The sequence below is a fragment of the Nansenia antarctica genome, assembly GCF_963989245.1.
Source record: "Nansenia antarctica genome assembly, chromosome: 20".
Classification (NCBI taxonomy): Eukaryota; Metazoa; Chordata; class Actinopteri; order Argentiniformes; family Microstomatidae; genus Nansenia; species Nansenia antarctica.
Window position 1 is genome coordinate 7815846 of NC_137693.1, and position 26587 is coordinate 7842432.

The 26587-nt window shown below is 45.4% G+C and overlaps 2 protein-coding genes across 2 annotated transcripts in view; both read left to right on the plus strand.

Moving 5' to 3' along the window:
• Positions 1 to 15436, plus strand: part of col23a1b (collagen type XXIII alpha 1 chain b) — a gene marked incomplete at its 5' end in the record, with an annotated part of 78676 nt that extends 63240 nt beyond the window's left edge. The window contains 18 exons of the mRNA XM_080549401.1: positions 2311 to 2364; positions 3253 to 3369; positions 6434 to 6469; positions 6713 to 6766; positions 6997 to 7050; positions 7152 to 7187; positions 7574 to 7639; positions 8511 to 8591; positions 8755 to 8808; positions 8940 to 9005; positions 9333 to 9359; positions 10814 to 10882; positions 11039 to 11101; positions 11266 to 11292; positions 12019 to 12072; positions 12543 to 12629; positions 14683 to 14721; positions 15302 to 15436. Of these exons, the coding sequence (XP_080405527.1) occupies positions 2311 to 2364; positions 3253 to 3369; positions 6434 to 6469; positions 6713 to 6766; positions 6997 to 7050; positions 7152 to 7187; positions 7574 to 7639; positions 8511 to 8591; positions 8755 to 8808; positions 8940 to 9005; positions 9333 to 9359; positions 10814 to 10882; positions 11039 to 11101; positions 11266 to 11292; positions 12019 to 12072; positions 12543 to 12629; positions 14683 to 14721; positions 15302 to 15304 (987 nt within the window). The 3' untranslated portion in view covers positions 15305 to 15436. The remainder of the gene's footprint in view (positions 1 to 2310; positions 2365 to 3252; positions 3370 to 6433; positions 6470 to 6712; positions 6767 to 6996; positions 7051 to 7151; positions 7188 to 7573; positions 7640 to 8510; positions 8592 to 8754; positions 8809 to 8939; positions 9006 to 9332; positions 9360 to 10813; positions 10883 to 11038; positions 11102 to 11265; positions 11293 to 12018; positions 12073 to 12542; positions 12630 to 14682; positions 14722 to 15301) is intronic.
• A 2048-nt stretch (positions 15437 to 17484) lies between these two features.
• ttc1 (tetratricopeptide repeat domain 1) lies at positions 17485 to 25910 on the plus strand. The gene is made up of 9 exons (XM_080549402.1): positions 17485 to 17503; positions 18228 to 18558; positions 18706 to 18894; positions 19141 to 19201; positions 19515 to 19627; positions 20971 to 21007; positions 22346 to 22494; positions 24485 to 24539; positions 25441 to 25910. The coding sequence occupies exons 2-9, from the start codon at positions 18247 to 18249 to the stop codon at positions 25566 to 25568; spliced, it is 1044 nt and encodes a 347-aa protein (XP_080405528.1). The 5' UTR covers positions 17485 to 17503; positions 18228 to 18246; the 3' UTR covers positions 25569 to 25910.
• Positions 25911 to 26587: the final 677 nt, after the last annotated feature.

Below are 26587 nucleotides of genomic sequence, written 5' to 3' on the forward strand. Positions count from 1 at the left end.
CCAACATTTGACAAAGTAGTGTTTTATATAGTTTTTTTTTCTCCCAGAAGCTTGGCAGGAGACTAAAGTACACAAGTACACACACACACACACACACACACGCACACACACTTTCTCGACCCCTGACCATCACCATCCACCCCTGAAGTGAATGAGAGCTGTTATCTGGCAGAGCCTAGCTCTGGGCCCAGGTGGACTACTGGGCTCCCAGCAGGGCTGTCCCTGCCTAGGGCTTCACACCGCCACGGTTCCGTGCTGGTTGTGGTTCCGTGCTGGTTGTGGTTCCGTGCTGGTTGTGGTTCCGTGCTGGTTGTGGTTCCGTGCTGGTTGTGGTTCCCAAACCTACTTTTGAACCGGCCGGCGCATTCAGACCGAAAATAAATAGTTTCAGAACCGGAAAAGTCGTTTCTCAGCTGGGACCAAAAAAATCGTGGTTCTCAGCACAAACCAAAAAACTAAAACCATGACGTCGTCAGTGGGTGTGTCATGTTCTAGGCTGTGAAGACGTGCAAGAGAGCAAGAATGAAGGAGACAAAATGTAATGTAATCTAAATCGAATCATTAGTGATAAAAAAATGTAAAAAAAAGTTTCGTCATTCTCTCTATCTTCCTCACATGCTCAGCAAACACACACACATACACGCAAACTGTCTATTCTGGTATCAGAGTAGCTGGCTAGTAAGAGAACATGGTTAGAAAGTGTCTTTAGTTTTTTTTCACACAAAATAGTAGTAATAATAGTTAATTTCAGATACTGTATTTCAGATACTGTAGTGGTACTGTACTGTCATTTCCAGTGAAGTAGCCGCCATCTTGTTGTGACATTTCTGTCTTACCCCCCCCCCCCCCTTCGTCACCCAACGTTGATGACGTTGATAGTTCTACTAAAAACTGGTATGAACGTGGGCTGGTGTCGCCATAAAGCACCAAGGTTCTGAGGCTCCAGAACGGGAACCGGAACCGGCACAGAGCCGTGGTGGCGGTGTGAAAGCCCTGAGCCCATGTGGACTACTGGACTCCCCAGGAGGGCTTGTCCATGACCCTCTGCCCCCAGACCCGCCAGTCCTTGTAGACGAGGTCACGGGGCGTAGCCCTGTGTCATATCCATCAACACGCGTCTCTATCAACATGCCTTACTGCACCATCACCATCAGTCTCTGTGACCGTTACACTAACATGAACTCGTTCTACACTCTGTCCTTGTGGAGCAGATGCTTTTCTGTAATTCTGAACCATTTAGAACTCTCCGTTTTTTTCTTTCCTCTGGCCTGGTTTCCATTTGAGCTCCATGGTTTTTCCTAGTACTGTATCCACTTTACAGGGCCAGGTCATGAGAATGAGTACGTTGTAGTTGGAAACCATATGAAGACACTTTTTCGCCAGTTGTAACCACTTTAACACTGTACAGGGTGCACTGTACAGTATGTGAAAGGGCAGGAGGGTGTCTATAGCAGTGCTTGAAAGGTTACCGTATTTTAGAGCCAGTATTTCTACAATCGGTGTTAGCACGCTTAGCACACTGCCTACACCGGCCCGCGGCAACCACTGCTATCTCGCTATGCTCACAGCTGTATCTGTGTAGACCAGGCGAGGCTGGCGGAGGTAGAAATCAGAGGACAGGCTCGTTGTAATACAGAGAATGGAAGGAGCACCGTCATTGAGGAGTGGTGTTTTAATACCATTCCGTATTCCATTCCATGCATTACAATGAGCCCCGTCCTCCCATTTCTACCTCCACAAGCCTCCCCCTGGTGTAGACAACAAGACTTTAGAGAACTGTGAGTGGCGGAGACAGAGAAGAGAAGAGAGAAATGTCACCAGGGAGAGAATTTTGGTCTCAGCCACAGAACCCACAGCCATGAGTGAACCACAGCTGTAACAGAAACATCATGGCCTGTCTCTACGGGGAGCTGATCTTCATGAGAAGTCAACCCGAAAATGTTGGGTCAGACAAGACTGCCAAGCCCCCCATTGTTTGAGGATTGAAACCAGACAAAGTGGATATTGTCTCTTGTGTGCTGTAGTTATGGCTAAGGACCAGTTATCTGGCTTGGGATCTTTATGTGCTTTTTTTTTTTAATGGTATTTTATGTATTGTATTCCAAAAATGATCATAGGAGTTGTCTAACTAAACTGAACCAGGACAATATAAGAATGTTGTGTATACTCGTTTAATTATCCATCAACCCCCCCCCCCTCCACACACACACACACACACACACACACGCACACACACTCCCTACCCATCCCATGTCTTCTCTATCCTACCTACCCTGTTTAATCCTCTATGTACCCCCCTCCCCCCTCCAGGGATTACCAGTGGGTTCAGCAGGTCTCCTCAGTAATCAGATTCTCACTGTCAAGGTTGGTCTCCCCCCCCCCCCCCCCCCCCCTCCCTCACCCTTCCTCCATCTCTCTTCTCTGTGTCTCCTCCAGCCTCTCCATGCTCCATCTGGCTCTCTTCTTCAGTCTGTTTCATTCTGCGGGGAAGAAAGGAAACCACAGTTACTGTTACTGACACCTTGACCTCCCTAAGTTTCATTCTCAGTTGAAGCTCACTCTTACACTCTTTCTCTTACACTCTTAAGGCCGAATCCCGATTCCCTTTTCTACCCCTATGGCTCGTTTTCGAGTGTCAGTGTCTGTCCAGCGATCACAGCATCTTTCACAAACGCATTCTCAAGGTAGATCTTAAGTCACAGGAGCGTATCGCCTCACATCCTCCGACACATCCTACCCTTCTCCCTCCTCTCACCTCCCCTTCCCCCCCCCCCTTTCTCAGACCTTGGGCTACTCATCATCGTCTTCTCTTCTGTCACCTCTCCTCTCATCCCCTCATCCTCGTCTTCTCTCCTCTCTCTTATACGTATATATCATACACATCTGTTATTTGCTTCAAGCCTTTCTCTGTTGTCTGCCCCTGTCACTTCTCATGGTATGCCTGCTTTGAGTTAGACCGAAAATTACTCTTTGGAAAGTGAGTCTGAAACAACCGCATTGTGTGGGATTAATGGAAACCATGCCCGTCATTAGAACGACACTAATTAGAGAACAAGAACTTGGCTGATATTATCATTCTGTCTATTCAGAATATGGTTTAAATTTACACACTGCCACCTCAGTCAGCCAGTCGGCCAGTAATTGTTAGTAACTGTAGTGGATAATAATTTTGATGTTGAATGTACTGTACATTCTATTCTTCTGCCCATTCTTCTGTTGTCAACTCTCTCCCTGTTATGTGTCTGTCTCCAGGGTGATCAGGGTCAGGCTGGCGCCCCTGGCCCGCCAGGACCTTCTGGTTCTCCGGGTCCCAGAGGACCGCCAGGGAACACAGGGAAGGACGGACCCCGGGGTTCCCCGGGGGAGACGGTAGGACACTCCCCCTCTCTCTCTCGCTCCTTCTTTCATCCTGTCTCCACCTCTCTGATCCCTGTGGCTATATCAGTACACACCAGTCACTAGATCACTGCTGAGAAGAGAAGAGATCTTAAGGGGGGGAAGTGGTGTCATCCCAAGGGCACGCTAAGTCATCTTCCTTTAGAACTCAACGTAAAGTCGTTCCATGTTCATCATCTGCTCCAACTCTCTCGAATCTGAATGAGACATTCCGAGCCGCCGAGACAGTTGTGATATGAGGTAGATCATCACACACCCAGGCTCCATATTGACAGCAGATGTTCCCGAGACTCCCTGCTGCGGTCGTGGTTGTTTATCTTAGCTTCCTGAAACCTCGTCTTTAAGAGAGACTAAACAAGACCGTCAGTAAATTTACGTCTTCCTTTGCGGTGAGGAGGGGAAGACACTCAGTCGTCACTGTAACTAATGTCACATTGACGCCAGAGTGGAGATGAAAAGTAAAATTCTGCCGTGAAAATCCACGCTGCAGATGTTTTAGCTTTAGAACTACCTGTTGTGGGGACGAGCGTAGATGAAGAGAGGAAAGGAGGGGCGGAGGGGAGGAGAGGAGAGGAGAGGAGGGGGAAGGAGAGAGAGGAGAGGAGAGAGGGCAGGAGAGGATAGGAGAGGAGAGAAGAGGAGAGAAGAGGAGAGGGGAGGAGAGGATAGGAGAGGAGAGAAGAGGAGAGGAGAGAAGAGGAGAGGGGAGGAGAGATGAGAGAAGAAGGGAGGAGAGGAGAGGAGAGGAGGGGAGAGGAGAGGAGAGGAGAGGAGAGGGGAGAAGAGGGGGCAGGGAAAGAGAGGGGAGAGGAGAGGAGAGGGGAGGGGAGGGGAGGGAAGGGGAGGAGAGGAGAGGAGAGGAGAGGAGAGGAGAGGAGAGGAGAGGAGAGGAGAGGAGAGGAGAGGAAAGGGGAAGGGGAAGGGGCAGGGAGGGGAGGAGAGAGCTGGAAGACTATTATGCTATATTTATTTGGCCATTTCCCTCTGTTAGGATAATAAATTAAATGTAACTTGAACTTGTAACTTGTTTTTGCTTTCTTGCTTATTGGCAGTAAAATGTGCCCAGTAAATGTGAACAAGTCTAATGCACGCTTGATGGTAATGAAAGACTGCCATCTAGTGGAAATCAGTATGGTTGTCTCTCCTCACCTATTGAGTATTATACAGTATACAGACAGAACACCCCATGAAAACCTTATGGTGAAAGTATTTTTTTACCATATTTAAACATATGGACATTTGATCTTAATTTGAACAATTCTGAGAAATATAGGTAATATATCTAAACAAATAAGACTGATTTTTTTGTTGAATTATTTATAAAATGTAATTAATAGAAATGCAATTTTCTTGTGAGGAAAAAGTTAGGACACCCCCACATAGGCCTACATTTAGAATCAAGTGCAAATCAGGTGCAAATTATTAGAAGATTGTTAGTGATTTATTATTAAACTTTTAGTAAACATTATTAAACAGACATTTAGTTTGGTTTGCTCTTGATTGTTGAAGTGAGTGGTATCACCATGGTGAGATCAAAAGAGCTTTCTGAGGCCTTCAGAAAGAAGATTGTAGATGCATATGAGTCTGGGAAGGGATTTGAAAAGATCTCCAAACAATTAGAAATCAGACATTCTACTGTCAGGAAAAATAATTAAAATCTAGGGAACATTTTAAAACAACTGCCAACATGGCCGAGTCAGGCCATCCCAGCAACTTCAGGCCAAGACCAGACCGCAAGATGCTTAAAGAAGTCTCCAACAATCCTAAAATGTCCACCGGGACCTACAGGTAGCTCTTGCGACAGTTGATGTCAAAGTACATGATGCATCTACCATCAGACAGAGACTGCACAAGTTTGATTTTCATGAGAGGTGTGCAAGGAGGAAACCCTTGCTGCCAAAATACCCACCAGGGCAAGACTAAAGTTTACCAGAGAACACTTTGACAAGCACCAGGATGTCTGGAACAATGTGCTTTGGACAGATGAATCCACAGTTTAATTATTTGGACGCAGTAGCGACATGTGAAAGTCAAAGACATGTTTGTGGCAAACCAAAGACAGGCATTTGAGCACAAGAACATCATACCAACTGTGAAGCATGGGGGTGGAAATGTCATGTTTTGGGGCTGCTTTGCTGCAGCAGGACCTGGCCAGCTCACCATCATAGAATCCACTATGAATTCTTTATTCTGTCAAGATGGTCCTTGAGAGAAATGTGAGACCATCTGTCCAGAGATGTAAGCTGAAGCAGATGTGGACCGTGCAACATGACAATGACCCAAAACATTCCAGTAAATCCACCAAGGAATGGCTCAAAAGAAAGAAATGGAGAGTTCTGGAATGGCCAAGTCAAAGCCTGGATCTTAATCCTATTTGGATGCTGTGGAGTGGTTTGAAATGGGCTGTGAAAGACACCCCTCAAACATCACACAGCTGACAGAATTCTGCATGGAGGAGTGGGAAAAACGTTTTCCTAGTCGATGTCAGAGCCTGGTAGACAGTTATAGGAAACGTCTAATTGAGGTTTTCAGCCAATGGGGGCAATATCAGCTATTAGAGCATAGGGTGTCCTAACTTTTTCCTCTGTAGGAATTTGCTTATTTAATTTCTTTTAAATACATGATAACAAAGTTACATTTTCACTGTTTTTGATTATATTATTTATCCATAGATTGTTTGAAAGAAGATCAAATGTTGACATGTCCATATTTCTTAAAAAATAACAAAATATTTAATGGGGTGTCTTAATTTTTCACATGACTGCATGTCGTGAGCTTAGAATTATAAGGTTCTATCTCCGTTTAGGGTAGTTCAGAGATATTGAGCGTCAAGGTTTTTACATTCCAATATGTTTTGTGAGATGGAACCTTTGTATTTTATTAATTACTAACTCAAAAATGTCAACATTTAAAAAATAACACCACACAGGCATTAATAAACACCTAATGGATCAGATTGTGTAAAAAACTCAATTTTGACAAAAATGGAGATAGAACCTTATAATTCTAACGTCACAATATTATGCTTCCTTCACAGGGTTCACCTGGTCTACATGGAGTTGAGGGATCACGGGTAAATGTCATTCTGTATTTCTGTTAGAACCGTGGTTAGTGCTACTATTATGATAGCACACATTTGTGTTGTGCTGATTGATTCAGAGTGTTCCTGCTCCAACTCTGCATAGGGACTAGGGGGTCACTCCCACACACACACACACACACACACACACACACACACACACACACACACACACACACACACACACACACACACACACACACAAACATCTGCTGACTGTCTCCCTGTGTTCTGTAGGGTGGAGATGGTCAACCTGGCATCCCTGGACCACAAGGACCTCCAGGGTTGAAGGTCAGAAACGTTCTTATTTCTTCTTCCTCCTCCTCTTGTTCTTCTTCCTCTTCCTTATTTTAATCTTCATCTTCACTCATCTTCATCTTCATCACCCTCTTTCGCCGCCTCTTCATCCTTCTCTCCTTCTTCCTCCTCCTCCCTTTTTCCTCCTCCTCCTTTTTCCGCTTTCTCCTCCTCTTCCTCCCTCTACAGCCTTACTGAGTCCTCTATGGTGTGTCATGTGACAGGGTGAGACGGGGCCAGCTGGTGACCAGGGCCGTGAGGGCCTCCCAGGGGTGAAGGTAAGATAAGACTCTAATGTTGGACAGAGATGACCAGGTTCTATTCCAGAATGTTCCTTACCATCTGCCCTTTGTTCACTCTCTCTTCTGTCCACGCTCAGGGGGAGAAGGGGATGTTGGGAGACACCGGACCCCAGGTCAGTGGAACCTGTTTCATTCATTCATAGACTCCAACAGTCCTCTACTGTAGGTCGGTGATAGGGTTTCTCAAGGTCGGTTAAACTGTGTGATTCATGAAGCATAATGCATGTATGGATAAAGGAGATGTTTATTTTGTTGATGCCATGGTTCTGTACCTGCTTAATGTAAATACTACTTCCCTTCCAAAAAAACTCCCTCTCCCCCTAACTCCCTCTCCCTCTAACTCCCTCTCCTTCTAACACCCTCTCCCCCTAACTCCCTCTCCCCCTAACTCCCTCTCCCTCTAACTCCCTCTCCCTCTAACTCCCTCTCCCTCTAACTCCCTCTCCCTCTAACTCCCTCTCCCCCTAACTCCCTCTCCCCCCCCCCCCCCCCCCTGCAGGGATCACCTGGTGAGAGCGGTGCACCTGGTTCCTCCTCCTCCACTCTCCTTGGCCAGGCTGTCCAGGTGAGCTATGGGTCTGGTCATCAGTTCACCAGGGACAACCAAACATACCTCATTCTTTCAGCGACGTGGGGGTTGGACTGTGATGTAGCCACACCCTACTTTCATTCTAGAGTGTTTATGTCATCCCATGATCCTCAGCACTCGGGTGGCGTAGCACACGTAGACGCATGCCATGTCATCGCAGGGTCCCCAGTTCGATTCCTGGCCGTCGACATATCCTGCATGTCATCAGGCCTCGCTATCGACCATCCTTCCTGTTAAATCTCTACTGTGTCTCTCCCGATAAAGCAGAAATGCCCTAAAAAACATATTAATAAATAAATCCCATGATCCATTTCTATTTCCTCAGGGACCCCCGGGACCCCCAGGGGAACAAGGGTCAAAGGTCAGCTCTCTCTCTCACATAATAAGGTGTTGTTAACTGCATTGGTCTAAAGATGTACCAAACTGTGTGTGTGTGTGTGTGTGTGTGTGTGTATATCTATCTATCAGTGAGGACATCATGTTTGTTACCAGAGATCTAAGCAGGGGTCAGAGGTCAGGTTGGTCTTATATTGTATTTATTTGTGCCAACAGGGAGACGCAGGTTCACCAGGAGCCAATGGGGAAAAGGTACAGTATGTGTTGTTGTAATTCAGGACTTTTCTGTGTGACTATTGTGTGTTGATGACTACAAACTACTCCAGGGGAGGCTGGTGGAGGTAGAAATCGGAGGACAGGCTCATTGTAATCGTGGTATCAAACCTGTGTCCATTCCATGCATTTACAATGAGCCCGTTGTCCGATTTCTGCCTCCACTGATCTACCGTCACCATACTGTCTTTATGATATAAAAATGACACGTTCCATATGATCTGCCCTGGGTCTTTAGGGCTCTACGGGGGAGAGGGGGGATGACGGGAGGCCTGGAGCGGCGGGGGAGAGGGGGGAGACCGGCCCGTCTGGGTCTCAGGTACGTACGTGGGGGATGGGCTTAGTCCTAACGGGCCACTGGGAAAGTCTGGACAGTGAAACATGAATCTCTATCAACAAGATGGTGGTACTGTAGTTATGATCTATGATGTTCGTTTGTACGTCAAAGGAGGTAACAGTTGTTTGTCCTGTTGTGAAATCAGGGCGCTGACGGACTAAAGGGCGAGAGAGGAGATTCGCGGTTCGAGGATAATCTGGTCAGTATACAGTGATGTCTTCCATCTCTTAATCAGTCTATGAAGTGTGATCACATTTAGTGGTCTGTTATTGTTATGTGATTGTGACCCCTGGTGATCATACAGTACCACTGTCCTCTGCTCTCCCCCAGGCCCAGATCATCTCTATACCCGGCCCCCCAGGACCCTCCGGACCTCCTGGACCACGGGGATTCATAGTGGGTGGCAGATCTCTCACTCCTGTGACTGGTAGAGAGGGCGTGGGAGGAGAGGGTTGTGGGGGTAGGGGGGGGGGGGTCAAAGCTTCAGCTGTCTGCCAGTCTCTACACTCAACCTGTTGTCATATTAACCAGGGAGGTATTCCATCAACGTGAAAGGAAAATCTAGGCTTATTTGTCTTGTGAGACTTATTTTAAAAATCTATTTTGAAATGTTGAGACTTATTTAAAAAAATATTTTTAAATGTTCCATTAGCGACATTGATGGAATACCCCCCTGACCATTAATAACATCAAATAACTCCTGTCATTGTTGTTGTTTTTCAGGGACATCATGGGATGCCAGGACCCAAGGTAAGTGTGATCTGTGTCTATTGGATTATACAGCATAAAAGTAAAAAAAAGAATATTATGTATTTAGCCAGGTAAACATTTTTTACAGACACACATTACAACATAATACATTACAATTAAAGATTAAAAAAGAAAAGGCAGTTCAAGTTTCACATTGAAGGCAGGCAAGATTATTTCAACAATACCAGCAATTACCAGTCAAACACATGTACAGACCTGGATTTCTTTTTCCTCCATAGCTCTTATTCTAGCTTTAAAACCATTTAGTGAGATGAGCTGCTGCAGTTTCATAGTTGTTTGAGGCTCGTTCCAGGACAAAGGGTCAGACAGCTGAAAGGCTTTTTTGCCGAACTCGGTCAGAGACATAGATACGGTCAGGAGGACACTGCTTTGAGAACGCAGCTGATAAACGTAATTGTCCTGCAGGGTGATGAGTGAGCACTAATGAGGGGAGCTGTCTCAGTATGGGCTTGTAAATGAAGAGGTACCAGTGACTCAGCCTGCGCAGAGTTAATAGTACAGGCATTTTGTGAGAAAAGAGGGGGGAACCTCAGACAAATTGCAACAGAAAATCTGTCAACTGTTTATTGCTCATATATGACATATAAAAAGTCTTAAGAAGTGGTGGAAAGTATATATTTTTTTACCATAACCTGGTAACACGTTTTTGCTTCCAGAAATGACATTATAAAGCTTTCAAATGTTGAAACTTTAATCGAATCACCTGCGGTGTGTCATGTCTTTTGTGGATGTGCCCTGATAACTGTCGAACACAACAACTGCCTCTCCATACTTCCTTGTGACATACTCGCTGTACAGCTTGCAGATGTCCTTGTATGTGGATCCACGTGTCCATGGAATGCGCTGAACCAATACTCCACCATCCAGCACATACTGGACTTTTATTCTGAAATTACATTTTTCTGACTTTTATTCTGAAATTACATTTTTCTGACTTTTATTCTGAAATTACATTTTTCTGACTTTTATTCTGATTTTTTTTCTTTTCTGACTTTTATTCTGAAATTTCTTTTTCTGACTTTTATTCTGAAATATATTTTTTAGGACTTTTATTCTGAAATATATTTTTTAGGACTTTTATTCTGAAATTCTATTTTTCCGACTTTTATTCAGAAATATTATTTTTCTGACTTTTATTCAGAATTTTTAATTTTCAGATTTTTTATTTTATTTAATTTTTTACTTTTATCCCATAGTGCCGGGCTACCTGAGTAGTGTTATAATGTGTCATATGGAGAACCAGGGGTGGAGGTGACCTGAGTAGGCTGTTATAATGTGTCATAGGGAGAACCAGGGGTGGAGGTGACCTGAGTAGGCTGTTATAATGTGTCATAGGGAGAACCAAGGGTGGAGGTGACCTGAGTAGTGTTATAATGTGTCATAGGGAGAACCAGGGGTGGAGGTGACCTGAGTAGTGTTATAATGTGTCATAGGGAGAACCAGGGGTGGAGGCGAAAGGAGAGAAGGGGGACGTAGGAGTCACAGGACCTCCTGGGTTGAGGGTAAGTCTGACCTCTGACCTCTATTCCCTCATACTGCCTATGTCTACTGTCACATACCTCATACTGCCTCTGTCTACTGTCACATACCTCATACTGCCTCGGTCTACTGTCACATATCTCAAGTGCCTTTATGAGTTACACCACTCCCACACACAGGGCGTTCAGGGACTTCCTGGTTCAACGGGATTGGTCGGTCTCCCTGGCACCAAAGGGGGAAAGGTTAGCATGACTTTGTATTGTGCCGATTTGTTAAGGAAAACACTTCTCTAATGGGCCTTTTTAATAATTCAGTTATTGCATGAAAAGTGTTGAAATATTGGTGTGTCAGCAGTAGCTATTCATAATAATGTGCTTGAATTATATTATGTCATTTATTTTACCAGGGAGAGCTAGGATTGCCTGGGTTAGATGTGAGTATCTAAAAAACTTCTGTCACATTTCCCCTGTTCTGGGCACTTTCCCACGAGCTTCATAGCACTGACATTATCTTTGTCTATCGGGGGGACTGGTGGAGGTAGAAATAGGAGAACAGGTTCTTTGTAATGCATGGAATGGAATAGGGAATTGTGGTGTCAAACAAAGATTTTAAACTATTCCTTAATCCATTACACGTACAATGCACACGTCCTCTGAATTCTACCTCCACCTGCCTCACCTGATGAACAGGCTATAGATTTAAGATGATATGAAGATATGATCTTTAAGATGATCCCTGGTCAATGTGATCACCTTTGCACTACTGATGTTTACAATACTACCTTTGCACATACTGTATATTGCACATTGCACATACCTCTTTGATATAGCCTCTTCTATACATCTGTACATTACATACTGTACACAAGCTACCTTAACTACACATAGCTCATAACTGTATATACCTCTAAACTACCACTACATGCATTACTGTACCTATCACTATCATTGTCATGTTTTTATATCAGTTTTGTTGTTGTTGATATCATGTTCTTATATCACTATTTGCACTTCTGGTTAGATGCTAAACTGCATTTCATTGTCTAGTACTTGTACTCTACAATGACAGAGAGAAAGTTGAATCTAATCTAATATGAAGCTTTTAGGAAACTGAGTAACGGTATGAAGACCTCAGTAACAAGTCTTTCTCTCCCTGACAGGGTTTCCCAGGGCTGGTAGGAGAGAGGGGGGACAGAGGAACCAAAGGAGACAGGGTGAGCGTCAGACACAACAACAGACACTGTACCCATCTGTATTAGTCCAAACTATAAAGGCCTGTTTCCTGAACAAATCTTAAGCCTAGTCCTGGGGGGTATTCCATCAACATCACTAAAGGAAAATCCAGGCTTATGATAAGTCTCGCGAGATTTGGATGGATTTCTTTGATAAATCTTGTGGGATTTATCAAAATAAGCCACTGGAACATCTAGGGGTTAAGTGGCTTGCTCAAGGGCACAACGGCAGTGGTAGGCACCTTAGATATGACGCCAGCAACCTCCCAGTCATCAGCTGCACATGTAGTTCCCTCCAGAGGCAGGGATCGAAACCGCGACCTTCTGATTGCTAGCTGGCCTCTCTAACCTCTAGGCCACCTGCTGCCCCGCGTGTAGCAGAAGTCATAAGGACATGTTGTAGAGAGGACGTTGATGCCATGTTGTTGTTGTGAACGTCTCTTCTCTGTCAGGGTGAGCGGGGCCCGGTGGGGAAGAAGGGACTGAAGGGACAGAAGGGTGAGCAGGGACCTCCAGGATTGGACCAGCCCTGCCCTGTGGTGCGTGACCTCACTTCCTGTCTCCTTCACCTCACACACCACACTCTTTCTAAGTTTACCACTCCTACGTCACTCTCTATCTCAAAGTGGTCTTCAGAGGGACCTTACGTTCTCTAATACACGAGGACTGGGTCATTTATTGGTAAAATCTACTATGTGATGGATGCAAAAGATGCATATATGAAGAGGTATATACATGCGTTCACTCACAGCATGTGTGTGACTGAATGAGTGTTTTACACAGTAATGTTTACACCACTTGTTTAAGCGTGTGTGCTGCAGATACGCAGTCACTTTAGAGTTACAGTCGATTCGATAGAGGAGTGACATCACTTGGAACGGTTCTCACTGACAGGGAGCCAATGGGGGTAACGTGGACCCTGGGGAGGCGGGGCAACCCTCTGGGCCCCCCTGCCCCCTGGTGGGGGTAACGTGGACCCTGGGGAGGCGGGGCAACCCTCTGGGCCCCCCTGCCCCCTGGTACAGTATCTCTGCTTTCTATCTTTCTGTCTTCCCCCCTACACACACACATATGTGACACATTCTAATGCTTAGGTCCTCATGTCGGGATCTGATGTAATGATCTGACTTTTCTTTCGAAAAATGTGAATACATTTTCCACGTTGTTGTTGAAAATCTACGACACATCGCTAGTCAACTACACACAGCTTGTTTTGTGAACCTGCTAACAAGGTAAAGTAGTGTTATAGTTAACTAGGTAGCAGTGGGGGATTACTCACCCAATCCATTGCGTTGCAGTATTTTAGCGAGTTTGCGTTGTGAGAAACGGAGTTCCGTGTTTCAAAAGAAAAGTCTGAACATGTTGACTGGTTGCCGACATGCGGACCAAATGATCAGACTGTGTCACATATACACACACACACCTCCCATTATTCCTGTTCTGTCCTCCCCACCCCTTGTTAACCCCCAGTCTTCCAGCTCACTGTGGTGTAGTGGTAGCCATACTCAGCCAGGAACAAAGGCCTTCTGTGATGGGTATTGTCACCCTTATTGATGGACCAGATCTCTCTGCTAAAAGACACATCAATGGGATCACCTCTGATTTAAAGGGTTAATTTGGAAATCTAGCATGGTCAAACCCACCTACCTGGGCTAGCATGTCTACCACTGGGCACCCTGTGCTTTTCTGTACTAAGATAAGATTCAACTTTATTGTCGTTGAACAGAGCACACACACAAGTACTGAGACAACGAAATGTAGTTCATGCACACGTCTCCCCCCCAAGGAGAACAGGACTCTGGGCACAGGGTCAGCCATCTTCAGCACCCCTGCAGCAGTTAGGGGTTAAGTGCCTTGCTCAAAGGCATGACGGCAGTGGTAGGCACTTTAGGTATGATGCCAGCAACCCTCCAGTCACCAGCTCACATGCAGCTCCCTCCTGAGGCAGGGATGGAACCAGCGACCTAGTGATTGCTGGCCAGCCTCTCTAACCTCTAGGCTACCTGCCACCCCATGCTCTTCCCTTCATGAAGTCTATGAAGAGTGTCTTTACCATACATGACCACGCTGACGAGAACCACACCATGACTAGCCTGGATGTGTTGTGTATGGTTTCAGCTATCAGCTGGGATGGATGGTGCTTCTGACAGAGGCGTCGTGTTTGAACCTGTGTCAGTGTTGTGTCGTGTGCATGGAGCATAACTATGTTGTTATATCTGTGTTTTGCCCTGTTGTGATGTCTGAACAGGTATCCAGTGTTTTACAGTGGTCCCATATGATAACATATATGTTTGAGATGTGTGTGTGTGTGTGTGTCTTGTAAGCCAGTAGCATTTCAATAAAGCTCAATTCAGTTTAATTCACATAAATATCACAACCTGGAAGAGGAGTCTCTATTGGACGCTGTAATATGCTGCCGTTTGTTCTACAGGATGGTTGACTGCATGATTGGTGTCAGTGTGTGGTGGTAGATGTTCCTCCTACTGTGTCTACCTTATCCTCCCAATGTTGTGAGCCTATTCAACTGTGGATATTTGTGTGATTGTTATGGGAAGAAGAGGTGATTAAATATTGTCTTTCTCCTCTCTGCAGGGTCGGGATGGACTGCCCATACCAGGGTGCTGGCACAAGGTGTGTAATAATAATAATAATAATAATAATAATAATAATAATAACTTTAATTTATATAGCGCCTTTCAAAAAACCCAAGGACGCTTGTAATACAGCAACGTAACACAGGGTGCCCACGGGTCCTTGAAATCCTTGAAAGTTTTATGAATTTGAGGGAAAAAATCAAGGTCTTAAACGTTTTTGTATTGCTTAACTTTACACATATTTCACAATATATTGTTTTTGCTGTGTTGTGATAGAGAAGGCAAGAGACTATCTATCACATTCAAGCCTCTCTTTTTAATTGTTGTCTGTGAGCGGATAGTTCCTATTATATAAATTCTCATGTAGGTCTGTCTCCAACTATGCCGTGTTGGGTCCTTGAATTTGAGGGAATTGAGTCTTGAAAGTCCTTGAAAGGTGCTTGAATTTGATGTTTCAGAAGGTGTGGGAACCCTGGTTCTAATACATTTAGGCAAACCTAAATCAGCACTCCTCCTCTGAGACTTTGTGAATACTGGCCAGTGACTCCTTATGATAACACTGTATTGCATTAACAGTTATGTGCCAGTTACTGAACCTGTTTTTGTGTCTGTTCCAGTGATGAACATGGGGACCAGGAATCTGTACATATCGATATATATTTTTCAACTAAAGACTCTGTTTCTTCTTTTTTTGTTGCCATTCCTATTTAATATATTGAAGATTTTGGTTTCGCAAATGTGATTGTTTGCCTCTCACACTAATCTATGTTATTGACTTTTTGCATACTGACTTTTTGAAAATAAAGTTGTTCCCTTTTTTTATTTTTTATTTTTTAAGATGAGAGATTATCTAAAAGATGGATATATTGAGAAATCGAGATATATGAGTCTTAATGTACAAAGAGGGAGACTGATGACAAACAAACAAACAAACAGAGAGCGGAACAGCAAATGCTCTCAACATTTACGAGATGGACGTTACCATTGTTACGTTACGTTGCTGGGTACTGTATGTTTTACTCAACCTGTAATATAATTGACTCTGACTCACCGGTGACTGTACGAGGATCTACAGTATCATTGGTGTTCAACTTCCTAGCCTGTACCTTGCAAATGATCCAACCCCATAGCTTCTGTAGTCATCTGCTTTGAAAGGACTAGTCGTCATGGCTACAGCACTGTCTGTCCCAGCCCTAAGGGGGGAGGTCTGGGGAACCACAGAGGGACAGTGCCCCCCCCCCCCCCCCCCCCCCCCCCCCCCGAGGCGCACAGCATTGGGCTGGACTAGGATGGAGAACATGATGACATGCAGAAAATGGTTTTCACCTATCAAAACTGGAAAAGGAGCAACTTGACCTGTAGTTGTAGATTGTATTATCCCTGTGTGTCTGGATGTGTGTGAGTTAGCAACTTGGGATGGATCTGATAGACCTGTTTTATCACATTTAAATTGTTATTTTATGGATCCCTTCCTTCCTTGTGTTTAGATTATTGGTATAAAAGTGTTCAGGATGTTTTTAGTTTTTTCCATATGCATCAAAAGTTATATACTGTATATGTAATCAATTGACACAAGACTGTACAACTTTGTAAAGTTCATGTGTTTCAAATTGATATTCGATCAGTGATCAGGGACATGTTGTGAAATATGTAAATTTTCTAACATATTAAATATAATTGTACAATTATTCATTCAGTTTATTAGTAAATCTCACGTTGGCCTCACAGGTTTGAGTGGGTGGTGGGTAGTTGTAACAGAGATTTACCTGTTTTTACCTGTCTTTTTCTTGCCATGCTTTCAGACTGGGTTCGACTCTTACCTCAGGACACCACTCAAAGTGTTTTAAGCAACACGACATGCTGATTAGGTATAATATATGTAATTTAAGAAAAAAATGTGTAAAATTTGTAATTTCAACAATGAACAATTTCATATTTTTTATTTTATTAATGTAAATAACAAATAAACAAAATCTTGGTTGTATGTCATTAAACAAAAACAAAAGTAGAAAGTAATTTATTACAATATATACAGTAAGGTCTGGCTATGCTAAGTCCACCCAACCCTCTGCCTAGGCCCTAGGCTACGTGACCAGTGTGTTCACTGAGAAGGGGGTGGTGGGACGTTGCCTGTCTCTCTGGGTCTGGCTACACAGGCTGGTCCTCCTGCACCTGGGCCACTTCCTCAGAGCCAGCCCCTCTCCTGGTTCCAGGAGAATGGTTGAATGAATAAGAATGATGAATTAATAATTCAACAAATATTATCGATACAAGTACTGGAACAGTAAGAAGACATTTCAGTGCTGTTACACACATAGCCTACCGAGCTGCCCTACATACCTATTACCTACATACTTATGTAAATCTGCCTGTCAATCTGCCAGGCCTCATTAGTGCAGGGTTTACATTTACATTTACATTTTTGGCATTTAGCAGACGCCTTATTCCAAAGCGACTTACAATCAATACAAGGGTCTTACAAGGGTCTGTTGTTGGTACCGGCGAGGACTATTACATTAGTGCTTGTATTAAACCCTAGAAACAAAAAGTTATTATTTGAAAGTATATTTTAGTGTATACAATACTATATATATATATATATATATATACAATATTTTAGGGAAATGAATAGCAGTCTAAAAAAAAAAATCTGTAAATCCTTGGCTCACACCATCAACAGGGTGTGGGCTGATCCCCCACCAAAACAACCGCCTCAGCACTACATTTCCCAGAGTTCTTTCTCACTCTCCCCCTTCTCTCGTCTGATTGGATAAGAAAGCGGAAGCAACTCTAACACATGAACTGTCATCTTGCTGAAGGTAGGCTCGGAGATTAAGCAAAGCCTCTGTGTATAAAACTGGTTAAACTATGTGTGTATAGCTACATTTACATTTAAAAAGAACACATTATTAAACGTTATGAAAAGGTGAAAACATGTATGACAATTGTCTGTAAGAGTCTAGTATTAGGTAGCTAGCTAACTAGCCTTAGCACAAATAATGTGGGATATGTAGCTAGCTAAATAGCTAAGAATAGCTAGAATAGGTATTTGGTACTATCAAACAGTGATCAACGTGTCTAGCTAACAGTACAAACTGACAGTAAAGTATGAGTACCTCTGAACAGAATTCGCCCTAAGGGAATGAGCGTTGAGTGCAGTGTGCTATTATTGATCAACTCACAAGCTAGCTAGCTAAAATGCAGCTACCAATGAAGTTTGACTGGTTCTGCAGCTGTCTGCTAGAGCTAGACAGCCTAGAATGTTCCATGATGACCACCATGGAACCTTGTACCTTAGATACATAGGTCAATGGTGTTGCAGGCATGATGAATTTCTCTGTAAGTTTAGATATTAGTCAGTTTAGTGTTCAGAATGCATTGGTTGCCCTGATTGCCATCTTAAATAGTGCCTGTCTTTGATCAATGTTGATCTTGCTAGTGCTACACCATGACAGATCTGAGAATCGATCATTCAAATGGGCACACCTGAATTTAACATGTGGTCCTCACTAATTACTGACCGAAATGCCTTTTTTTTCGTAGCTCCAGTTAAGAGTTTCTGATGGAATCTTCAGCAGAGAAGGAGGCGGAGTCGAAGGCATTCCTCCAGAGGATGACGGACTCTGTGAGAGTGTCCGACCAGGAGGAATGTCCCGGCGCAGCCGCCCAAAGGGGCGCGGAGCAGGACGAGGACTGCTTCTTTGACTGCGAGGAGACGTTGGATGGAGACGCGGTGGACTCTGTCTCTGGAGACAACCAGAGAGAGAGAGACTCCTGTGAACCCGCTCCTGTCTCACCACAGCCGTGCCTGGGACCAGGGAGAGACGGTGGTGACACAGAGACAGGCAGGCTAGGAGACTCACAGGACACTGGCGTAGGACACACAGACGCAGGGTCAGGAGAGGGCCCCGCGGTGGGAGAGGGGAGGGAGGAGGAGGGAGGTGCCGGGGGGGAGGAGGAAGGACTGGAAGAGGGGGAAGAAGGACTGGAGGAGGGGGAAGAAGGACTGGAGGAGGGGGATGGAGAGGAGGAGGAGGAGAACAACAAAGAGAGGTGGAACGAGTGCCTTGATGAAGAAGACAAGATGGCGGACGCGGGGGGGGATTCGGATGCCGAACTGAAAGCGGAAGTGAACGCGAACGCGCCCCCCGAGTTTGATGAGGAGCGTCTGAGAGAGGAGGAGAAAGACCTGACGGAGGAGGAGAAGGAGGTGAACGTCCTCTATACATTCAGTCTCTATACATGTCTTTACATGTCACGTCAGTGAAATGTCAAACGCTCCATGTTTCTTTTTCTGACACCTTCCTGATACCAAACCACAAAACGAGCCACAGTTATCAAAAGCTTGCTTGGTGATTCTCGGGGTGGTAAGCGAGTTGTGGAGAGAAGCACAAGCTCTCCCGTGTTGTGTATTTGATTCGTCATGCTGATGATGTTGTTTGTCTCTGTGCCGCAGAGCCGCAGAGCGGAGAGCATGACGCTGAAGGAGAGGGGGAACGTCCAGTTTAAGAGCGGAGGTAAGGCTGTCCACCAGCGGTGCATGTCATTCCCCGTCCTCTGCCCTGGTTCACACTCCTCCTCTGTGCTGCCGATGCGGCGGTCAAGTCCCACCACTCAGTGGTTTGAAAAGGGTGGTGAAAATGTTCAAATCATGACTACCGGTAATTATTTTCTGAGAGGGAGTGAAAGTGAGTTCAAAAGAGGAAGCTGCCATGACGATGTATTATGACCTGTGTGTGTGTGTCTGTGTGTGTGTGTGTCTGTCTGTCTGTCTGTAAACTACCATGTAGACTACCACATAGATGATGTGATGTGTGTCTGTCCCCCCAGAGCACCCAGGAGCGGAGGAGTCTTACACGGCAGCGTTGGGTGTGTGTCCAGTGTGTTACAGCAAAGAGAGGGCCATTCTCTTCTCCAACCGCGCTGCTGCTCGCGTGCACCTGGTAATACGAAATATATATATACACACACACACACACACACACACACACACACACACACACACTAGCCTTCCTAGAGTGCCAGATGGGTGGGGTTTGTGCTTTTGAGACTATTCCCATTGGTTCTATCGTGCCAGGCAAACTTAATCATTTCTTTTTGACATGGTTTCAGATACTATGGTTTGTACAGCGCAACAGTTTCGCCCCAGTATGTAAGGTTGTTTTAGTTTTCATACAGTTTTCTGGTTGATAGGCCTCCTCAGGGCTCATGCAGTAAACTCTGTTCTCAACAAGGACACCATCTGACCTATTGCCACCTAACCCTTATCTTAACCATTTAAAATGTCAATTTCAATGAGGTGTTTACCTTGCCTGACCCTAGTAAGGTGTGTAGGGTGACCCCCAGTGGTGCTCTGCTGTAACTGCGGCGGATTAATATAACCTGTCAGTGTTTCTCAACCGGGGTGCCATCTGGCTTCGTCACGGGTGCAGTCCCAAAATAATTATTCTGACGTTGCTGACACAATACAATGGATTAAAATCCCCCAAAATGCTAGTTGCGCAACTTATCATAAAAATGTGTCTCACATGCCCCTTTCCTCATGTCACAATGTCAACGGGGTCAGCGTATGACAGAAATAGACTACTGTTGAGAGTGTTGCGTGAAGCACATGGAACGGTGTTTGAAAAGAAAGGCTCCAGAGTCTGATAACTCTGGATCTGAGCCATCAACTTCATCCTCCAGTGCCGGTTGTGCTTTAAGCAGCAAGCCAATCAAAAGACAAAGCTTAGCTTAATAATAAACACATTTATAACCAGCGATTTGGTGATTTAGTACGTAAAAAAATAACGGAAACGAACTACAAGTTAATCGATATCTAAGAGTGGTTAATTTGTTCTAAAAATACGGTTTAAAAAACACTGTAGCGCAGGCGCCAGTCAAGACTGCCGCTGTTAGAATTCTAGGCCCGTTTTAGAAGCAAAGTGTCCAGAGAAATATTTGTCGCTCCCTGGCTTCAACAACAAAAAAGTCCCCAACCACACTTTCAAACAATTGTTTTTTCAAACTATTACTCAAATAAGAGATAACCCCTGTCTTATCATCACCCTGGTTGTGGGAATCTGATAGCGGTAGGATTAAGGGGTACATTTTTTTTTTTTTTACCTTGACCTCAATGACCAGCTCCGGAATTAATATCCCACAAGACAAATGTTATATGACGAGTGTCTCCGACTGAAGTCAGGTTGAGGGACACTGCTCTAGATAGTCTTCACAACATGTGTTTTGATGCTCTGTACAAAACACTGTAGAGATGATTCATATCAAGTTTTTTTTCTCCAAACAGGATAACAATGAGAAGGCCATCGCTGACTGTACTAAAGGTGAGAGAACCAGCACCGCACCATAAGTCTGTGTGCGTGTGCGTGTGTGTGTGTGTGCGCGTGTGTGTGTGTGCGTGTGCAGCTGCTGATTGAGCTGTCTGGGTCTGGTACATGCTGCCCTACTTACCTGGGGGAGAGCTGCACACACACTGGTTATCTGGTGTGTCACCCTGTGTGTCTGAGCTGTAGACCTACCCTGTGTGTCTGAGGGCTAAGATCTACCCTGTGTGTCTGAGGGCTAAGACCTACCCTGTGTCTCTGAGCTGTAGACCTACCCTGTGTGTCTGAGGGCTAAGATCTACCCTGTGTGTCTGAGGGCTAAGACCTACCCTGTGTGTCTGAGCTGTAGACCTACCCTGTGTGTCTCTGAGTGCTGCCTACCTCAGTGTGAGGCCTACCCTGTGCAGTGTATGTGTGTGTGTTCTTCAGAACACCATCCTTGCTCTTATAGACTTTGGTGATATGAACAAATCTACACAAACCCATTGATATAGATCTAAAGCTGGGGAGGCTGGGGGAGGTAGACATCAGAGGACGGGCTCATTGTAATGGGCGGAACGGAGCACACGTTTTTGATACCATTCCTGATTCTGTTCCATCCTCCGATTTCTACGTCCCCAGCCTCCCCTGGGTTATACTGTATGTATATACACAGGCGTATAATGTGTGTGGTATGATCCTGTCATGTGTTATCTTTTAGTGGACAATTGACCATCTGACCAACTGCACACTACCTGACTACCTGACTACTTAACTACCGTTGCTGTGTCATATCGCATTTCATCTTATTGGACTTTGCACAGCATTTTGCACTATCGATTTCACTGTAGGACGACTGGTTCTGCACAATCCGCAGTAGTACGACTACCGTCACTTCATCACTTTATTTCTTTATTATGACTTACTTTACTTATTTTCCTTTACTCTATTATGTATCTTGATGCTGCAGAGGAACCTAAGCCAAAGAGTTTTACTCTTGTGTACTTGTACATTGGGGATGTAATAAAAGCAATTCTGATTCTGATCTTCTGATGCAGTTTTCTTCTATACTTGGGATATGCTGTTCTACAGTACTCTAGTCCAGGGTTCCTGCGCTGGTCTTAAAAAGCCTTAAAGTCTGAAATCCATCAATCCAATTTATAAGGCCTAAAAAGGTCTACATTTCAGTTATTCGGTCTAAAAATGAGGTTTGAAATTCTATTCAAAGAGGTCAAAAAAAGGTTCAAAAAGCTTGACTTGTTGAAACTTGTAGGAACCCTGTCTAGTCTAAACCCAAACAGCACACTGACCCTCTGCCCTTGCCTGTGTTTGTGTGTTGTGTGTGTCGCCCCTCTGCAGCCGTGGAGCTGAAGCCAGACTACGTGCGTGCCATCCTGCGCAGGGCTGAGCTGTATGAGAAGACAGACAAGCTGGACGAGGCTCTGGAGGACTACAAGGCCGCCCTGGAGCTGGACCCCAGCCTGCACCCCGCCAGGGAGGCCAGCATGGTGGGTGACTGGCCGGCTCACACTCACTTCAACACAACACGACTTTATTGATATCCGTTAACTTCCGGCCAACAAAACTTTATTGATGTCAATTGTCAACTGACATCGTCATACACAATTGGGCGACTTCCTGCTTGTAGATTACAACAACAAACAGCGGATGTTGCGCATTCACTCTTATAACTCTCGCCACTTTATTTATTGTGCCTTATTATCGTGCCCCTTTAAAAAATGTAAATAATACTGCCACTTTATTTCTCATGTCGAGGAACTGAAGCCTAAGAATTTTACTCTCTTATACTGGGCTGTATAATGGGATGTAACAATAAACACTTCAGTGCAACACCGACTGTATACATAACAACACAGTCAACAGTCAACATGCAGCAGTACACATAGACAGACATACACTCTCTCACATACGACTAAATAAGACACATGTGTTGGCACGTACAGCCGACTCGCTTGTTTGTAACCAACGTTTATTGGATGTGTTCATGGTTCAGTAAACGATCATCAAGACTTTGATTAACGGCTCAGGTTGGCGATTTCATTAACCTTGCCAGTTCGAGTGTTTACTAGAATTCTATGCCAGAATTGTAATGAATGGAGCTGGAATCCATTGATTTCTAACAACATGCTGAAGCCAAGTAACAGCCCCAGCCTCATTTGTGTGTGTGTGTGTGTGTGTGTGTGCATTCGTGTGTGTGTGTGTGTGTGTGTGGTTGTGTATGTGTGTGTGCACGCGCATTCGTGTGTGTGTGTGTGTGTGTGTGTGTGTGTGTGTGTGTGTGTGTGTGGTTGTGTATGTGTGTGCGTGTGCGTGTGTGTTCTCTCTCTCGAACGGTTCCCATTGGTTGAGAAGCTGCAGCTTTTGTTAATGGAGCAGTGAGGGGGTGGATCAGCTGATTACACAACACAATACAGCCCCCACCTGACAGCCTGGCTGTCCCTGGTCTGCTTCTGTCTGGGGGGAGGGGGGATGGAAGATAGAGAGAACAGCAAGCTAGGAGACAAGAGAGAAAGGAGGAAGGCCAAGAGACTACTGTATTCTCTCCCTGCTAGTTTGTCTGGTATACTCTCACGCACACACGCACGCACACACACACACACACACACACACACACACACACACGAGAGAGAGAGAATCAACACATTTCCCAAAGTAGAAGATCATATAATTTTTGGTTCTCAGTGGTTTCCTGGACACAGTGTATGGGTTTCTGTCTCCTCCCACCTCCCTGTAGGGGATGTAGTGGCCAGAGAATTAAACCACAGAGAGAGAGAGAGAGAGAGAGAGAGAGAGAGAGAGGGAGAGAGAGAGAGAGAGACACAGAGAGACAGAGAGAGAGAGAGAGAGACAGAGAGAGAGAGAGACAGAGAGACAGAGACAGAGACAGAGAGAGACAGACAGACAGACAGACAGACAGACAGAGAGAGAGAGAGAGAGAGAGAGAGAGAGAGAGAGAGAGAGAGAGAGAGAGAGAGAGAGAGAGAGAGAGAGAGAGAGAGAGAGAGAGAGAGAGAGAGAGAGAGAGAGAGAGAGAGAGAGAGAGAGAGAGAGAGAGAGAGAGAGAGAGAGAGAGAGAGAGAGAGAGAGAGAGAGAGAGAGAGAGAGACAGACACCTCCCACGTCGGCTGTGGTTCTGGTTCTGTCCTCGTCTCTCTCTCTCTCTCTCACCACCAAGCCGCTCACCACTACTGTACTTGGCATACTAGAAGGGACAAAAGTAAAAACAAATCTGAACAGACACATTTCTGAACAGACACATCTTCCACAACAAACCAACGAAATAAACCGCTGACTGTTTTCACTCTTTGACTGGTAGAGCATGGCGACTAACAACGCTTAGGTTGTGGGTTCGATTCTTGCTGGGATACTGAAAAATGTATGCACTCACTGCAATGTAAGTCGCTTTGGATAAAAGCGTCAGCTAAATGGCATATAATATTATTATTATTATTATTATATATTTGTCTCCCTCCCCAGCGGCTTCCACCACTGATCCACGCGCGCAACGAGAAGCTGAAGGAGGAGATGATGGGTATGACATCTTTTCTTTCTTCCTATTGTCCTGTTGTTTACACGTCAATACATCCACCGCTTTTCCTCAGGCTGTATAGATGACACAGCCGGGATCAATGTTGAGAGAGGGGGAGGCGGGGGAGGCTGGTGGAGGCTGACAGGGGAGGCTGGTGGAGGCTGGTGGAGGCTGACATGGGAGGACAGGCTCATTGTGATGCACGGAACGAGGAACGCTAACAACAGCAGGCCCCGTCAGGCCCTATTGATCTGACTGCGGTAGCCGCCTCAGAGATCCGCTGCTGGAGAAGCTGCTCGGGGTGGTCCAGGGGGGAGGAGCTAAGCTCAGGAGCGGTCCAGGAGGGAGGAGCTAAGCTCAGGGGGCGTGCTCTCTGGGAGTTGTTGTTTTGATGTTATTTCCATAGACCTGCTGGTCGTACTGGTCACACTGTAAGCGGGGGGGACCTGTTGTAGGCTACAGACTGCCTGACTACATAATGTCTCGACTCTGTACCCGTAGGCCGTGTGTGTGTGTGTGTGTGTGTGTGTGTGAGTGTGAGTGAGAGTTCCAGGGAAGCTGAAGAACCTGTTTTAGGCTCCAGCCTGTATGCCTCATCTCTACCCGTAGGCCAGCTAAATGTGTGGGTGCTCCAGGGAAGCTGTAGAACCTGTTTTAGGCTCCTTGTCTCTCTACCCCCTATATGCCCCATCTCTACCCGGAGGCCTGCTAAATGTCTTATCTTTCTTTCTCTCTCTGTGTGTGTGTGTGTCTGTGTCTATGTCTGTGTCTGTGTCTGTCTGTGTGTGTGTGTCTCTCTGTGTGTGTGTGTGTGTCTGTGCCTGTGTCTGTGTGTGTGTGTGACTGTGTCTGTGTCTGTGTGTCTGTGTCTGTGTCTGTGTGTGTGTGTGTCCGTGTGTCCCAGGCAAGCTGAAAGACCTGGGCAACATGTTCCTGCGGCCCTTCGGCCTGTCCACCTCCAACTTCCAGGTGAACCAGGACTCCGACACGGGCTCCTACTCCGTCACCCAAGGCAACAACAACAACAGATAGCGGCGTTTCCGTGGCGACGACGACGATGCCAAGCCTCTCTCTCCGCTCCTCCAGCCAAGCCTGGCTATTGAGGCTGAAGTCTCCACTCAACCACCACCCTGCAGGGCCTGGCTGAGGCTGAGGCTGAGGCTGGGATAGAAATCCCCAAGACTCCCCCCACACAGCAGAGCCTTTCTTTCATCACCATGAAACAAGCGTGTGTGTGTGTGTGTGTGTGTGCGCGCTTGCCTGTTTGTATGTATGTGTGTGTGCTTGCCTGTGTATGTATGTATGTGTGTGTGTGAGAGAGAGAGAGTCAGATAATGTACTGTTTTAACAGTCTGAAAAGTCAACTCTGTTACCGAAGGGTAGAGCTATTAAACTATCATTGACTGTTGTTGTGCGTCGTTGTCCTTGTGTTATGTAGATCCGTGCATTCATTCATTCATTCTTCTTCTCCTATAATGCCTGATGATAAGTACAGTGCAGCGTAGGACAAAGAAACACACACTAAAGTACAAAGGCAAAAAGCAGATTTTACTGATTTGAAGAGATATACAGATACAATAATAACAAAACAGGATTTCCAACAACCGCCAGTCTTGTATGTTAGGTCAAGAAATTATTCGATTGTATTGAAACGCATATATGTACACGAGAGTGAGAGACCAGACGGTTGATTCGGTTACTGCGTCTCTCCAGCTGCTTCTGACTGACTTCATTGGATGTACGGATGCATTCGTTTCTGTTTAGACTCCGCGGTCCGGCTGGGGGCCACACAGCAGTGGCAGCAATGTCCAGTCAACTCTTGATCGACCCCCCCAGGAATCCCAAAAGGACCCCTAGCCTCCCTAGCCACTCTCCTGGGATCAATATCTCACAACTATCTGGCCGATTTTGAGTAGGAAAGGGGAAATCAGTCAGATCGATCTGATCCTCAATAGCGAAAGAAAAAAAAAAAGGAAATACTGCTGGGCCCTGGAGATCTGAGAGGATTGGATAGTGGCGTGTAAGCAGAATGCCCTACATCACCAGAGTGT

Bases quoted from the DNA above. Each gene is read 5' to 3' on its own strand.
- ttc1 (XM_080549402.1), top strand. From the start codon at position 18,247: ATGGAATCTTCAGCAGAGAAGGAGGCGGAGTCGAAGGCATTCCTCCAG. The intron at 18,895-19,140 runs GTGAACGTCCTC...TCTGTGCCGCAG, and splicing joins TGACGGAGGAGGAGAAGGAG to AGCCGCAGAGCGGAGAGCAT. The intron at 24,540-25,440 runs GTATGACATCTT...CGTGTGTCCCAG, and splicing joins GCTGAAGGAGGAGATGATGG to GCAAGCTGAAAGACCTGGGC.